At 43.1% G+C, this 17,412-nt stretch overlaps 1 protein-coding gene across 1 annotated transcript in view; it reads right to left on the bottom strand.

Annotated features, from left to right (window-relative positions):
* Window positions 1-17,412, bottom strand: part of Smg6 (SMG6 nonsense mediated mRNA decay factor) — a 255,941-nt gene that overhangs the window by 204,632 nt on the left and 33,897 nt on the right. Inside the window, exon 5 of the mRNA XM_013016534.1 lies at window positions 1,883-1,944. Coding sequence (XP_012871988.1) covers window positions 1,883-1,944 — 62 coding nt within the window. The remainder of the gene's footprint in view (window positions 1-1,882; window positions 1,945-17,412) is intronic.

Consider the following 17,412-nt stretch of genomic DNA (forward strand, 5'->3'; position numbering starts at 1 on the left):
AATCCAAACTGCCCTTGAAATGGCCATTACTGTCACACTTGCCCAGGCTGACACCAAACAATACATGCAGACATACAAACCATACTAAGCATACTTCCTTTCTTTCTTTCTTTTCTTTTTGGGGGGGTCCGGTCGCCTGAACTCTGGGCCTGGGCGCTGTCCCTCAGCTCTTCAACTCAAGGCTAGTGCGCTACCACTTGAGCCACAGCGCCACTTCCGGCTTTTTTTCTTTTTGCGTATGTGGTGCTGGGGAATTGAACCCAGGGCCTCATGCATGCAAGGCAAGCGCTCTACCACTGAGCCACCTTCCCAGCCCCTAAGCATACTTTCTATGTCAACATTCACAGGGCAGCATTTCTTCAAGCAGGACAAAGTGTTTCAGCTTCTCAAGAGAGTTAAATACAAAAGTATGTAGAAACTGACGTAGTTCCTATTCCTTCCTTAGTACTAAGAAGTCTAACATTACAGCTAAATTTACAAATTTATGACAGAAAGTGAAAGGGAAACACTGTAACTGGAGGATTTATCATCTAAAACAAATCACCTCAAAGAACTCACAAAAAAAAAACCCTCCAACTCAGAAAAGATTAAAAACCAAAATGAAGCCAGGTATAATGGTACACACCTGTAATCTAAGCACTCAGAAAGCTGAGGCAGTAGGATGACGATTTCAAGGCCAATCTGGGCTCTGTGGCAAGAAACCAAATCCAAACCAGAACAGAACAGAACAAATTTAACAACAACAAAAACTATCTTGTGAGCACCACCATCTCCTTCTCTCTTCACTATCTCATAACGAAGGAGTCCTGTACTAGAGACTGTTGGCATAAACTGGCTTTGTTGTGAAGGCATCTTCAGTCTTTAGATAATGAATTTTATACTTAGAGGAAGAATTCTTTGAGTTTTTAATAAAAACTCAAATATCTGGCAAGAGGGAGGAGTCTGATCAGGTACATTTTATGCATATGTGGACATATGTCAAAATAAAACTCCCTTGTAAAACTGATGTTAATTTAAAAATGTATGTGGGGCTAGGTACCAGTGGCTCATGCCTATAATCCTAGCTACTCAGGAGGCTGAAATCTGAGGATCATGGTTCAAAACCAGCCTGGACAGGAAAGGCCGTGAGATTCTTATCTATAATTAACCCACCAGAAAACTGGAAGTGACACTGTGGCTCAAGTGGTGGAGCATTCGCCTTAAGCTGAAGAGCTCAGGACACAAGGCACAGGCCTAGAGTTCAAGCCCCACAACTGACAAGAGAAAAAAAAAGCATGTGGGGAAACCTATCTTTTTCCACTGAATTAAGGTATGAAGTAGTAAGGTTTTCCATGTACTTCCCTGGTATTATATGTTGACCCATCAGTTTTGGATGGCAAAACCATGAAATAGTTTTGGTATTTACTGATACCACTGTGGTACAGGAAACTGCTCAGAAGGAAGAGGTATAAGTCAGAAGGGCATGGAATAAAGTAAACATTCCTCTTGTCTTTGAAGCAATATTAATGAACAACTTTTTCCCAAGGAGGTCCCCTGTCAGCTGCTCTCAGGGGTATACACGTATGGCCCCACAAGGGTTCACCAGGGGCCGAGTTGGAAGGTACAAGAAACAAGAAACCCAAGCAGACGAGAGGAGGGGGTTAGGAAAAGAATGTCCTTAAAGGGGGTTTTAGTCAAGGTACAAAAAAAGACAGAGAAATGGGAGAGTAATATTTCTCAAACTTCACAAGCATTGCAGGAGAATGGAGGGAAGAGAAGGTGGAGGCCTCTACAAATTCACACCCTGTGCCCTCAGTTACAAACACAGTCTAGTTGCTAACAATATTGAATTCCAAAACGACTTGTAATGTAGGAAAATAAAATAAACATCCTGCACACTTACCCAATCCGGGTAAACAGCTTCCCATGGGCATGTAGAAAACTGAGGATGAACCTTTTGTTCAGCTGCATGGGAAAAAGGGAGAGGAGAAAACAATTAAACTTTCCCCAGTTTCCTGTTACTGAACAGAGTCCCCAGTGACACAATAACCTGGCCAGGGTCTAAAGGGGTGGGCACTGGGGATGGGAACCAAATGGACATGCCCAAACTCTCACAGAAACCCAGGGCACATGCCCAACAGCTGTTGCTTAGCTGAGCCAAGACTACAACAGGCTTGGTAAGTAGACAACACCCTCTGCTGGTAGTGGTGCCTCTGTGCAGGAAATGAAGCTGTGAACCAGACCCAACTAACAGAGAAAATAAAGTTACAAGAGCCTATGGCTCTCTGGAATCTAGAAGCCACTCTTCCATAAAGGAAACTCTGACAAGGACAGGATAGTAGTAATTTAGAAGAAATCTTAATCTTATTATTCCTTTCCTCCTCCTCCTCCTCCTCTCTCCTCCCCTCCCTCCTCCTCCCCTCTCCTCCATCACCTCTACCTTCCCTCCACCTCCTCCTCTTCCCCCACCTCTTCCCCTCTCCTCCTCCTCTACCCCCCCCCGCCTCCTCTTTTTTCTTTTTGCTGGTCCTGGGTTTGAACTTTGGGCCTGGTTACTGTCTCTGAGCTCCTTTGCTCAAGGCTAGCACTCTCACTGGAGCCACAGTGCCACTTTTTCTGTGATTTAATTGGAGATAAGAGTCTCAGGGGCTTTCTTGCTTGGGCTGGCTTGGAACTGCAATCCTCAAATCTCAGCCTATTGAGTAACTAGGATTGCAGGCCACTGGCCCCCAGCTATATTTTTTGGGGGGGAAAGGGTCCTCAGTACCTGATGCTGTCACTCATTGGCTAGCACTCTACTAACTGAACCACATCTCTAACCCCCCTCATTTTATTTATCAGTTATTTTTCTACCAACCCAGGAAGACAAAACTCTTCTTCAATAATTAGGGATAATAACTACTAACTAGTTCATCAATTTTTACTTTACCTGCTTTTAAAACTGGAGTTCTAGGGCTGGGAAGGTGGCTCAGTGGTTAAAGCGCTTGCCTTGCATGCCTGAGGCCCTGGGTTCGATTCCTCAGCACCACATAAGCAAAAACAAAAAAGCCGGAAATGGCGCTGTGGCTCAAGTGGTAGAGCGCTAGCCTTGAGCTGAAGAGCTGAGGGACAGTGCCCAGGCCCAGAGTTCAGGCCCCACAACTGGACCCCCCCCCCAAAAAAGTACACTTTCAGTAGGAAATGTGGTTTAGTTGGTAGAGCGCTTGCCTAGTAGGTATAAGGCCCTGAGTTCAATTCCTCAATACCATATTAGCAAAAAATAAGATTAATAAAAATAAAAGGAAAAACAAATTATTTTTTAATCTATTTTCAGAGGCTGGGTAGGTCTCAGTGGTAGAGTGCTTGCCCTGCATGCATGAGGCCCTGGGTCTGATTCCTCAGCACCACATAAGCAGAAAAAGCCAGAAGTGGCACTATGGCTCAAGTGGTAGAGTGTGCTAGCTTTGAGCTGAAGAGCTGAGGGACAGCACTCAGGCCCAGGGTCCAGGCCTATGACCAAAAAAAAAAAAATCTATTTTCATCAAAATAGACCTCTCTGGGCATAATAAAGGAGAAGGGAAAAAATTCAATATAACTCCAAAGAAAGTGCAGGCAAGTTAAAGACTAAATCTTACTTTCATCTTCTATGTTTTCCTAGAAACAGCATGCTCAGGACCCTGTATACTACAGGAAGAAGACTATAAACTTCCATTTCAAGAAGGCAGTTACTAGTGTAAGGAACAGTCCAATAGCCCAGATAGTTCCCAGGGCCCCCAAGGTGAGGGTAGGTCCTCTTCTGGTTTATCCCCCTGCATACCAGAATAGCAGTAAAAATACAGCTGTTCTCAGCTCCATGAGACACTTATTTCAACCACCAAAAAGTAAAACTGTGACTCAAGTGGTAGAGTGCCAGCCTTGAATGAAGAGGCTAAGGGATGGCACACCTAGGCCCTGAATTCAAGCCCAGTACTGCCACCAAAATAATAAAATAATGATGATGATCAAAAGTCTTAACAATAAAAAGAGGTCAAAAGCCAAGCACTGGTGGCTTATGCCTGTAATCCTAGCCACTAAGGTTGCTGAAATCTGAGGATCCTCTGGTTTGAAACCAGCCTGGCCAAGAATGTCTCAAAGACTCTTACCCCCAATTAACCACCAGAAAACTAGAAGTGGCACTGTGGCTCAAAGTGGTATAGTGGCTAGCTTTGAGCACAAAAGCTCAGGGACAGCACCCAGGCACTAAGTTCAAGCCCCACGACCAAGGGAAAAAAAAAAAAGTGAGGCCAAGCTAGGTGCCAGTGGAGCTGATCACACTTGTAATCTTAGCTACTTAGGAGGCTGAGATCTCAAGATTTCAATTCGAAGCCAGCCCAGGTCCCCAGGTTCAAGCCCCACAAATGACCAAAAAAAATGACAGTCGCCGGGCGCTGGTGGCTCACGCCTGTAATCCTAGCTACTCAGGGGATCGCGGTTCAAAGCCAGCCCGGGCAGGAGAGACTCTGAGACTCTTATCTCCAATAAACCACAAGAAAACCGGAAGTGGCGCTGTAGCTCAAGTGGTAGAGCGCTCGCCTTGAGCTGAAGAGCTGAGGGACAGCGCCCAGGCCCAGAGTTCAAGCCCCACGACCGACAAAAAAAAAAAAAAGAGTCATTCTATCTCTCTTTGTTTTGTTTGACTAGGAAATGTCCCTTACTCTACTTTCAACTTTTTGGTAGTTAATTAAAGATAGAGGCTCATGGTCTTTTCTGCCTCGGCTGGCTTCAAACCAGCCTCCTGAGCTACTAGTTTTACAGGCTAACATTACTGGCACCTGGCTCCATCTCTTTTATATGGAAGCTACTATATAAAAAGTCACCAATAACTTCAACTTGAATTTAGTATATGAGCCAAATTTGCCTTTATTTTTGCCCTAAGTGAATTATACTGATCAGCTATTCTAGATTCAAGAATAATCTCTATAGGGCTGGGAAGGTGGCTCAGTGGTAGAGCGCTTGCCTTGCATACATGAGGCCCTGGGTTTGATTCCTCAGTACCACATAAGCAGAAAAAAAAAAAAAAAAGGCCAGAAGCAGCGCTGTGGCTCAAGTGGTGAGCACTTGCCTTGAGCTGAAGAGCTGAGGGACAGTGCCCAGGTCCAGAGTTCAGGCCCCACGACCGGACCCAAAAAAAAGAATAATCTCTATAGCTAAAACACTCAGGATAAGGTTTATAGGACCTGTCTAGCAAGCATGAGGCCCTAGTTAAAAACAAACAAACAAACAAAAAACCCTCAGGACACTTCATTGAAGATTCTTTTTAAGCTGAGTTTGGGATCAAGGATACTAGGTTTCCATTAGCAGAAAGGAAAGATCAACTGTTCAAAATAAATTGTTAATTGGAGTGCTGATGTTAGCAAAACCTGCATTAGAATACAGGTCTCTAGGTCCACTATAGAAGATGGTGAGAAATAGGAACTTTCTCATCAAACAGACTTGTGTTATGCTTATGTTCTACCAACTCTGTCAAGTATTTACCTGCTATGGGATCTCCGTGAATGGATCAAACCTACCCTAAGTCCCACTTTTTCTCCTTTCCTTTCCTTTTTCTTCTCTTTCTTTTCCTTCCCTTAACTCTGCTTCCTTTCCTTCCTTTCCCTTCTTCCCTGCCCTTAACTTCTTCTCTTCTTTCCCCTTTCTTCCCTTCCCTTTTCTTTTTCCTTTCCATTTCCCTTCCTTTCCCTCTGCTCCCCTTCTGCTCCCTGCTGCTGCTGCTGCTGCTGCTCCTCCTCCTCCTCTTCTCCTTCCTCCTCTTCCCCCTTCTTCTTCTTCTTCTTCTGTCGGTCGTGGGGCTTGAACTCTGAGCCTAGGCACTGTCCCTCAGCTCTTCAGCTCAAGGCTAGCACTCTACCACTTGAACCACAGCACCACTTCTGGATTTCTGGTGGTTTATTGGAGATAAGAGTCTCATGGACTTTCCTGCCCAGGCTAGCTTTGAACCATGATCCTCAGATCTCAGCCTCCTAAGTAGCTAGGATTACAGGCGTGAGTCACCAGCAACCAGTTTTGTTTTCTTCTTTGAGACAGGATCTCACCTATACCTTAAGCTGGCCCTGACCTCAAGATCCTCCACCCTCAGCCTCCTTAGTGCCATCTGCCCAGCTTCTTACAACTTTTTTTTTTTGGTTGATTGTGGGGGCTGAATTCTGGGTCTGGGCACTGTCCTTCAGCTCTTTAGCTCAAGGCTAGCATTCTACCACTGGAGCCACAGCGCCACTTCCAGCTTTTTATGCTTATGTGGTACTGTGGACTTGAACTCAGAACCTCATGCATGCAAGGCAAGCACTCTACCACTGAGCCACCTTCCCAGCTCCACAACTTTTTTTATATAGGTATGAAATTATTTCAAGTGGAAGGTAAAAATATGTATTCTCTCTCTATTCCTACTTTAACTCACCCCTCTTCCCACATCTGTAACTAATATGCATTATTTAACTCATTCCTAATTGGGAGAAATACTTTGTAAAGTTGGGTGCATGTACATATAAGGGGTACTTTGGCAGGAATAAAAGAAGGATGTTAATCTACCTCATTTACTTCTAAACCAATCCCTATACCCCAAAACTCCCATGAGACTCTTATCTCCAATTAACCACTCAAAAAACAGAAGTGGTGCTGGGCTCAAGTGGTAGAGTGCTACCCTTTAGCACAGAGATTCAGAGACAGCACACAAGCCCTGAATCCATGACCCACAACCAACAAAAAAAGAAAAGAAAAGACAAAGAAAGAAAGAAAGAAACAAACTTAAACCCAGGTCTTTAGATGCCAAATAGTTTTCCTTCTCAAAAACCTCAGAAAAAGAACTGGTAAACTGATTTAATGAACAGTTTTGATGACGGAATGAGAGTAACTGAAAAGGAGTTCAAGTTTTGTTTTTAAGTTTCCTTTACTTGGGGCTGGGAAGGTGGCTCAGAGGTAGAGTGCTTGCCTTGCATGCATGAGGTCTTGGGTTAAATTCCCCAGCACCACATAAACAAAAAGGAAAAAAAGCCAGAAGTGGTGCTGTGGCTCAAGTGGTAGAGCACTAGCCGTAAGCTGAAGAGCTGAGGGACAGCACCCAGGCCCAGAGTTCAGGCCCCACGACCAGACCCCCCCCCCAAAAAAAGTTTCCTTTACTGGATTGTGGGAAAAAAACTTATACTGTTTGAAAGCAGAATGCTACCAGGAATATAGTCGGAACTTCAAGAGGTTTTGGAACATCAGAGTTCTATCTATACTTTCCCTTAGATCTATACTACCCCTTAGGGCAGTATATGCTATAGACTTCTCCTTACAAGTAGTAAATAAGGCCAACTTAATTTGCCACTATCTATTTAAACTATATGTAGTAAAAAGTGGGTTTCACCAGTTGAAACCATTTTAAAAGGAGAGGGGAGAAAGAAGAGAAAGTGAAAAGAGGGAGTGGGTTGATGGAATACATTGTCTGCATAATATAGAAGTGTTACAAAGTACCCCTCCTTGTATAACTAATGTATACTAACAAACCTTTTTTTAAAAAGTGCTGGTGGCTCACACCTGTAATCTTAGCTACTAAGGAGGCTGAGCTCTAAGGATCCCGGTTTAAAGCCAGTCCGGGAAGGAAAGTCTATGAGACTCTAATCTCCAATAAACCACCAGGAAACTGGAAGTTGCACTGTGGCTCAAGTGGTAGAGTGCTAGCCTTGAATTGAAGAGCTGAGGGACAGTGCCCAGGCCCAGAGTTCAAGCCCCATATGTTTATCTATCTTGGGGAGGGGGGTAGATAGGGCACAGAAATATAGGGACAAAAAGTGAATAAATGCAGCAGTGGTACTCACTAGACACTATATTGAAAATTAATTATACCCTTGTGGTCAGGAACCATAGGAAAAACTAGGAGAAAGTAAAGGAAGGGGTGACATTCTCCAAAAAGAAATGTATTCATTACCTGACTTGTGAAATGGTAACCCCTCTGTATATCACCTTTATAATAACAATTAAAAGTGGGCCTCAATCATTTTCAACTAGTAAGAGTGAAGGGAACTTTAGAATATGCACACATTTCTCTCTGATCTTCAGAAACACTGCTTTGTTTTTAATCTTAAAGTATCTGTCACCCTAAAAAATAGTTCTTTTTTGTTATCACCAATAATGTTTCAATTTGGAAAGGAGCTACAAATTTAGATGTATCCTAGAGGTAAGCCATATTATCTGGAGGGAGCAGATTCATTATACATTGTCAAAATGGGCCATAGGGACTGGGAATGTAGCTCAGTGATAAGAGTGCTTGCTTACCATACATGAAGTCCTGAGTTCAATTCCTCAGGACCACATACACAAAAAAAAGCCAGAAGTGGCACTGTGACTCAAGTGGTACTGTGACTCAAGTGGTAGAGTGCTAGCCTTGAGCAAAAGAAGCTCAGGGATAGTGCCCAGGCCCTGAATTCAAGCCTAATATTAGGTAGGGGTAGGGGGCATAAACAACATCTACACCTGACAATGTGCTAGCATAAAGCAGACCTTTGGATATATATTTTTTTTTCAGTGCTGAGGATTAAACCTAGGGCCTATACATGCTAGGTTACCACTAAATTCTGTCCTGAGCCCTTGTTTTTGGTTTTTATTTTTAAGAGATGTGTGTTTTGTTTTGCTTTATTTGTGAGACAAGGTTTAGCTATGTAGTCCAAGCTGGCTTAGAAATTGCAATCTTCCTTCCAGCATCTCCTGAGTGCTAGGTTTATAGGATTATAATTCATTATACCTGGCATCTGGAAAACTCTTTAACTGATGCCAAGATCACAGTCAGAAAAGCCTTAGTCAAAGTTTCCTCTTTGTCTAACGCATCACCATGGACTGGTTTCCACTTCTGTAACTTTTTAGGAAATTAGGTAGAGAAAGAAATTTGACTCTGTCAGCCTCCAGATCTCCCTCACACCTTCACATACTGTACTTCAGAAATCAAAATTGCTTCTTGGGTGCAGCCATGAGAGGTAATATTGGAATAATCAAACTGCTATCTCCTTAGCTCAAGTCTGAAACTAATTCACTATGGACTCCTTAGCTAAACCCAGAGATGCTAAAAGCAGTTGGAAGGTCTCTAAAATGAAGTCTGTCAGTCATTGGCTATGAGATAATGAGTTTAAGAAAAAAAAAAGATTTTTGGATTTTTCTTAACTGTAAAATAGAATTTCAACCACACAAAAATCCATCCTTGTAGGGTGCTAGCCTTGAATTGAAGAGCTGAAGGACAGCACCCGGGCCCAGAGTTCAGCCCCTAAGACCGACCACCTCCCCCCCACACACACAAAAAATAAAGTCCATCCTTTTTTTTTTGGCTGGTACTGGGGACTTGAACTCTGGGCCTGGGTGCTGTTCCTGAGCTTCTTTTGCTCAAGGCTAGCATTCTACCACTTAAGCCACAGTGTCACTTCCAGTTTTTGTTTTTTTTTGGTCAGTTATGGGCTTGAACTCTGGGCCTGGGCACTGTCCCTACACTTTTCAGCTCAAGGTGAGAGCTCTACTGCTTGACCCACATCGCCACTGCCGGTTTTCTGGTGGTTTATTGGAGATAAGAGTCTCACAGCCTTTCCTGCCTGGGCCAGCTTTGAACCACAACCCTCAGATCTTAGCCTCCTCAGTAGCTAGGATTTAAGGTGTGAGCCACCAGCGCCCAGCTCACTTCCACTTTTTGGGGTAATTTATTGGAGATAAGCGTTTCATGGATTTTCCTGCCCGGGCTGGCTTCAACCCACAATCCTCAGATCTCAGCTTCCTGAGTAGCTGGGATTTACAGGCATGACCCACCAGTTGTCAGCAAAATCCATCTTTATATTCCTTATTTGACCAAAAAACCCCAACAAAGCTGAGGTGGTGGAGAGGGGAGGAGTGACTGAGGTGGGAGAGGGAAGGGATAGTGGGAGACCAAGGAAAGGGGTAACAGTGCTCAACAAGAAATGTACTCATTGCCTTACTCATGTAACTCTAACCCCTCTGTACAGCATCTTTACAATAAAATAATTTTTTTAAAAAGCTGAGGAACAACAGGAATGCAAATACTCATCATCTTGACTTGTCTCTACCCTTGTCTCTACTCTTCTGGAAAGAATGACAGCTCAATTAGCTATAACTAAGTACAAGTTCCATACAAAAATACTTCACTCAGATAGCTGGATCTGGGCCATGTGAATTTAGGAGTAAATTGTGTATTTTAAAACCACCCCATTCTGGGTGAACAAATGCAATCATGTTATTCAGTATACACTATGTGGAAAATGAAGTAACGTGTGGGCAGAGACAGGAGGGGAAAACTGGGAGAAAGCAAAGGAAGGAATGGAATTATCAAAAGAAGAAATGTACTTATTATGGAACTCATGAATGGTAACCTCTCTGTACAACAACTTACTAACAATGAAATTATATATATATTTTTTTTTTTTTTGCAGTCCTGGGACTTGAACTCAGCACCTGGGCCTGTCCCTTCAACTCTTCAGCCCAAGGCTAGCACTCTACCACTTGAGCCACAGCACCACTTCCAGCTTTTTTCTGCTTATGTGGTGCTGAGGAATAGAACCCAGGGCCTTATGCATTCAAGGCAAGCACTCTACCACTGAGCCACCTTCCCAGCCCAAAATTATACTTAAAAACTACCCCTTCTAACTAATATACTCTGAAACAATGGTTCTCACTCATGCAATGTAGTTTTATGCTGCTTTAAACGAAGTCTTATACAATATTAAAACAATTCACTTTCTATTGCTTCACCATTTCTCTGAATTATATCCAGCAAACTAGAGGGAAGGTAGGCTAAACTTCCAATCAGCAGTCAACTACTGAAAACACAGCAGCAAGCCTAGAACAGTTGAGCTTGGAAGACCTGGCTAGATCTGAGGAGAGAAATCTGTATCGGGTATAAAAAAGGAGTCGTAAATAAATGACTGTTCTGTATTTACTGCTTGTATGTTTACCATAGGGAAGGAATAGGACAGAATAATATGAACAAAGATTACTTACTGATCTGATCCTAGAGCTGAAGCTTACATGCTCAAATTGTAGTTATATCATTTATTCTCTATGTGCTGCAAGTCACAACTTTATAAAGCTGCTTCTTCAACTATAGAATGAGAATACTAAGAGAGATCACTATGGGTGATTTCATAATCCTGAAATGCACGTATATCACTCTAAGCAGCTTTTTAAAAATCTTTAAGGGAAGTAGCACTGTAGCTCAAGTGGTAGAGCCCTCGCCTTGAGCTGAAGAGCTGAGGGACAGTGCCCAGGCCCAGAGTTCAAGCCCCATGACCAACAAAAAAATAAATAAATAAAATAAAATCTTTAAGTAGTTGTACAAAGGAGTTGCCATTTAACAAAGCAGTTTAAGAATATATCTTGATCAATGTCATCCCTTTCAACATTTCCACCTATCCCTCTCATATGCACCTCTTCCCTCATCTGCTTAATTTTTGTAGGATATAATTAGATTCTTGACTATATTTTCCCCCTATTCTCTTCATTTGTCTAGACCTATCCCCTTGACCTCCTCCTACCCCTTTTTAGTACCTACTTCCTGGTGTTTTATTTTGCTAAATTTTTTTTGGGGGGGTCAGTCATGAGGCTTGAACTCTGGGCCTGGGCACTGTCTCTCATCTCTTCAGCTCAAGGTGAGTACTCTACCACTTGAACAACAGCACCACTTCTGGTTTTCTGGTGGCTAATTGGAGTTTCATGAACTGGGCTGGGAAGTTGGCTCAGTGGTAAAGTGCTGGCCTTACATGCATGAGGCCCTGGGTTTGATTCCTCAGCATCACATAAGCAGAAAAAAGCTGGAAGTGGCACTGTGGCTCAAGTGGTAGGGTGCTAGCCTTGAGCTGAAGGGCTGAGGGACAGCGCCCAGGCCCAGAGTTCAGCCCCCATGACCAACACAAACAAAAGAAAAAAGTTTCACGGACTACTTTCCTGCTGGGGCTGGCTTTGAATCTTGAGCCCTGAGCCTCCTGAGTAGCTATGATACAGGTATGAGCCACCTGTGCCTGGCTTTTTTTTTTTGTCGGCCGTGGGGCTTGAACTCTGGGCCTGGGCGTTGTCCCTCAGCTCTTCAGCTCAAGGCGAACGCTCTACCACTTGAGCTACAGCGCCACTTCCGGTTTTCTGGTGTTTTATTGGAGATAGGAGTCTCACAGTCTCTCCTGCCCGGGCTGGCTTTGAACTGTGATCCTCAGATCTCAGCCTCCTGAGAGCTAGGATTACAGGCGTGAGCCACCAGCACCCGGCTTGTGCCTGGCTTTTTGCTGAACTTTTGATGTTGTCTTTCTAAGGAATTACATTATTTTAGTTCTCCCTTGAATCTACCATATTCCATTTAATACATACACTTGCATACCACTCAATAAGCTTTTTTAAAGAAAATGATTCCTCAGGTCTACAGAATCAGAATGGGTGAGCTATGAATTCAATATCTTTAGAGATCTCTCATTTGGGAAAACTACTGGGATAGATCCTGGATTGGTAAAATATGGCTTAAGGGTTAAATCTAGCACATGACCTAAGAAGTGTTTTTACTTTTTGTGGTTGTTCCTTGCATTTCTGGCTTTTTTGCTTACAGCTAGCTCTACCATTTGATCAGTATATGCAGTTTAGCATTTTGCTAGTTACTTAGGAGATGGAGTCTCTCAGACTTCTTTCTTTCTGCCTAGGATGGCCTAGAAATAAGATCTTCCAGGGGCTGGGAAGGTGGGTCAGTGGTAGAGTGCTTGCCTTGCATGCCTGAGGCCCTGGGTTTGATTCCTCAGCACCACATAAGAAAAAAGCCGGAAGTGGCCCATGACTGGACCCCCCCAAAAAAAAAGAAAAAATAAAAAAGAAACAAGATCTTCCAGGTCTCAACCTCAAGAGTAGCTATGATTACAGGTGTCAACCACTTTTTCTTGGAGGGGAGGGCAAAGTCTCACTATCAAGGTTAACCTTGATACACTTTTGCTGTTTGGGAGGAAATTTTTTTTTATAATATGAAAATTCAATGGATTTAAATTGCACTGTAAAAAACTGTTGAAACATAGCCACACTCATTGTCCAAATGCTGTCTATGACTGCTTTCACCCAGGTTAATATTTATTAGACATGGCCTGACAATCTGTAGCAACCACCTCAAAAGTGCCACCAGCTTAACATCTCAAGATCTGCAGAAAAAAGACAGAGAAAGTTCAGCCAAAGGGCAACACTGTTACTCTGACTGGCTTACTTTCTGAATGACTCTGCTTTCTGACTCATCTTATCTCAGTGCCTGGGAACTCTCATACAAACAATAGGAAAGCTGGGACATCTTGTGTCTCCACTGAGGCTCCTATTTGGTGATTAGGTAGGCAACCAGAAAACCGTTCTCTACGGGCACATACTCAAGCTCAAACTCTTTTTATAAATGAATGTATCAACAGAATGTAAGAGGATGGTAAGGTCCTTCATACATTGTTCTTTCATTCATTCAGCCAACAGGAACCAGATAGAAATAATCCTTGTTTTAAGAGAAACAATTATAAAGTGCTTTGATTAGGAAAGATAAAATGCTATGCATATACATGACAGAAACATCAGAGAAACTCTTGGAAGAGAACTGAAGTTGAAATCTAAAGGTTGAGAAAATTAATCAGTTGACTTTGGAGGGGTGTAAAGGGTCTTGCTTCAATGTTATAAGCAAAGCAAAAAACTTATGGCTAGAAGACTGATTCTGTAAGAGAGGCTGGAGAGGTAAGTAAGCAGGACCAAGTCATTGAAATCCTTGTTAAAGAGTTTCATCATAAAGACACCGAAGGGTCTTCAGAAGGAAAGTGACATAAGCAAAGGTCTTTCTGGCAACTGACATAATTTAGGGGTTTAGGAGGAAGTGGAAATGTTGGAAGTCAGGAAACCAGGTAAGAAGCTATGGTTGCAATCATCCTATAGTAATGGAGTTTGAGAAGGAAAGAAAGACAATGAAGGAGGTAAGTAATCCACATACTATCACAGTCTCTGTCCTTAAGTCTTAGTTGTTCCAGTTCCAAGTAATACTGCAGTCTTTTTTTTTTTTCATGCCAACACTGGGGCTTGAACTCAGCCTTGTACTCTGATTTGGCTTTTCTACTCCAAGGCTGGCTCTCTATCCCTTGAACCGTATCTCCACATCTAGCTTTTTGCTGGTTAATTGAAGATAAGTGTCTCAAGGACTTCCTGCCCAAGCTAGCTTCAAATTTTGATCTTTAGCTCTCAGCCTCCTCAGCAGTTAGGATTATAAACCACTTGTATTAGCAGGAGTCTTTTTCTAGAAGCCTTAAACTAAATGAAACACTGACTTCATTTTCAGAAGTCACTCAGATATTCTTATTTTACTTCCTTTCAATAATATTTTAAGTTATCTAACATATTTGGCACTTAGTACACAATAACAATTGAAAATGTATTAAAATATAGGTTAGACAATAATTAATGCACTACCTAGGTAATTACTATACGCACACACAAAAAAGAAACAATATGCTACTAGTATTAATGTTGTAGAAAAATAGAATAAGAATTCTCAACTCTTAGTTAGAAGGTAATTGAGCAAAATCTAGAAAAAGGTATTCAAAGAAAAAAGTGAGTTCTGTCAAGATTTAAAGATTTTAATCTAAGCAGTAGCAGTTTCATCTGCTACATTCCAGGCCAACTGAATAGGCAAGAAAAGACTATAGTTAATAGCACAGTAAAAGCCAACACCTGACATGGCCTTCAAACGGCCCATATTTTCTTTTTTTTGTTGTTGGTCATGGGGCTTGAACATGGGGCTTGAACAATGCCTGGGCATTGTTCCTCAGCTCTTTAGCTCAAGGCTAGCACTCTACCACCTGAGCCACAGTGTCATTTCCAGTTTTCTGAGTGGTTTATTGGAGATAAGAGTCTCATAGGCTTTCTAGCCTGGGCTGGCTTTGAACTGTGATCCTCAGATCTCAGCCTCCTAAGTGGTTAGGATTACAGGCATGAGCCACCAGTGCCCGGCAAAGCTCACATTTTCTACTGCTGTTGCCTCCAGTTCTGTCAATGAGCATACTCCCACCTTAAAGACTTAACATTTACTATCTTTAAAATGTCCCTACATCTTTACAGCAAATTATAACTGCCCAAGAATTTTTTCAATGATGTCAGGCTTCTATTCCAACATTTTTATCAGGGCTAGGATATAACTCAAGTGGTAGAACAAGTAAGTACTTCTGACTGGCAAGTACAAGACCCTGAGTCCAAGCTCTAGTACCAAAAAACAAACAAACAAACAAAAAACAAAATAAAAACCAACCTGGGCCAGTAGCTCACACCTATAATCCAAGCTACTCAGGAGGTTGAGATCTGAGGATCACAGTTCAAATCCAGCCCAGGCAGAAAAGTCTGTGAGACTCTTCTCTCCAATAAACCACTAGAAAACCAGAAGTGGTGCTGTGGCTCAAGTGGTAGAGCGCTCGCCTTGAGCTGAAGAGCACAGGGACAGCGCGCAGGCCCAGAGTTCAAGACCCATGATTGACAAAAAAAAAAAAATCAAATGATATACTTTTTGGTGGTGGTGGTGGTCATGGGGCTTGAACTCTGGGTCTGGACACTGTCTCTGAGCACTTCAGCTCAAGGAAAGTGCTCTACCACTTGAGCCACAAGCACCACTTCCGGTTTTCTGGTGGTTAATTGGAGATAAGTCTCAAGGACTTTCCTGTCCAAGCTGCTTGAACCATGATCCTTAAATCTCAACCTCCTGAGTAGCTAGGATTACAAGCCTGAGCCACTGGCCCCAGCCAAACAATATACTTTCAAGGGCTGGGGGGATGTAGCTTAGCAGACCACTTGCTAGCAAGTGCAAAGTCTTAAGTTCAATACTCCAGCCCTGGGGGGGAGAGGGGGGAGGGAAGATGTGGGCTTTGAGATTTCTTTTCTTAGTAATGGGCTTTGAACTCAAGGCATCACCCACAGGTCCTTGCAGTTGCTAGGCAGGCACTCCATATCTCCTGAGCCACATCCCCAGTGCTTTTTTTTTGGCCTTACTTTTCAAATAGGGTCTTGCATTCTGCCAAATTCGGGGGGGGGGGTGGACCATGATCTCCTATTTATATTTCCTGTATAGCTGAGATGACATGTACGACCATGCCTTCAGTAACTTGCTGAGATAGGGGTTTCAATAACATTTGCTGAGGCTGTCCTTGAATTACAATCCTCCCGATCTCTGCCCCCTGAGTAAATAGGATTACAATCAAGAGCCAATACATCTAGTTATTATTAAAATAATACTGTGGAACAAAGTGTGAAAAGAACTGTTTTTGTTTGCTCTGCTTTCAGAGTATGTTATCACCAAATGATTTTTTTTTTGTTTGTTTGTTTTTTGGTCCGGTTGGTTGTAGGGCCTGAACTTTGGGCTTGGATGCTGTCCTTAAGCTCTTCAGCTCAAGGCTAGCTAGCACTCTACCACTTGAGCCACAGTGCCACTTCCGGTTTTTTTCTTATGTGGTGCTGAGGAATCGAACCCAGGGCCTCTGGCATGCAAGGCAAGCGCTCTACCACTGAGCCACCTTCCCAGACCCATGATTTTATTTATTTATTTATTTTATTTTTGGGTCCAGTCATGGGGCCTGAACTCTGGGCCTGGGCACTATCCCTCAACTCTTCTGCTCAAGGTTAGCGCTCTACCACTTGAGCCACAGCGCCACTTCCGGCTTTTTTTCTTTTTGCTTATGTGCTGCTGAGGAATAGAACCCAGGGCCTCATGCGTGCAAGGCAAGTGCTCTACCACTGAGCCACCTTCCCAGCCCCCAAATGATTTTTATATATGTAAAAGTGTATCACACACAACAGATACATATCCTAACATTAATTATGTATTTTGATCATCAGAGTATCTTCAGTCATTCCTATCAGACGACCAATATTTGGTGAAAAAAATAGTATTTCCTGTTTTGCTGCTCCTACATTAACCCTTGGTAACAAAAACTACCTTTTGGTATAGTACAAGTGTACTTGTATAGTACACTAAGTTCAGCTTTTTTTTTGGGGGGGGGAGGGGGTCCAGTCGTGGGGCCTGAACTCTGGGCCTGGGCGCTGTCCCTCAGCTCTTCAGCTCAAGGCTAGCACTCTACCACTTGAGCCACAGCGCCACCTCCGGCTTTTTGCTTTTTGCTTATGTGGTGCTGAGGAATCGAACCCAGGGCCTCATGCATAATGCAAGGCAAGAACTCTACCACTGAGCCACCTTCCCAGCCCCTCAGCATTTTTTTTGCAGGGGGGGGCAGGTGTTGGTCATGGTGCTTGACTCAGGGCCTGGGCACTATTTCTGAACTTTATCACTCAAGGCTAGTGCTCTACACCACTCTGAACCACAGTACCACTTCTGGTTTTCTGGGAGTTAATTGGAGATGAGAGTCTCGGACTTTCCTGCCTAGGCTGGCTTCGAACCACAATCCTCAGATCTCAGCCTCTTGAGTAGCT

This window comes from Dipodomys ordii, unplaced genomic scaffold (assembly GCF_000151885.1).
Source record: "Dipodomys ordii isolate 6190 unplaced genomic scaffold, Dord_2.0 Scaffold31, whole genome shotgun sequence".
Lineage (NCBI taxonomy): Eukaryota > Metazoa > Chordata > Mammalia > Rodentia > Heteromyidae > Dipodomys > Dipodomys ordii.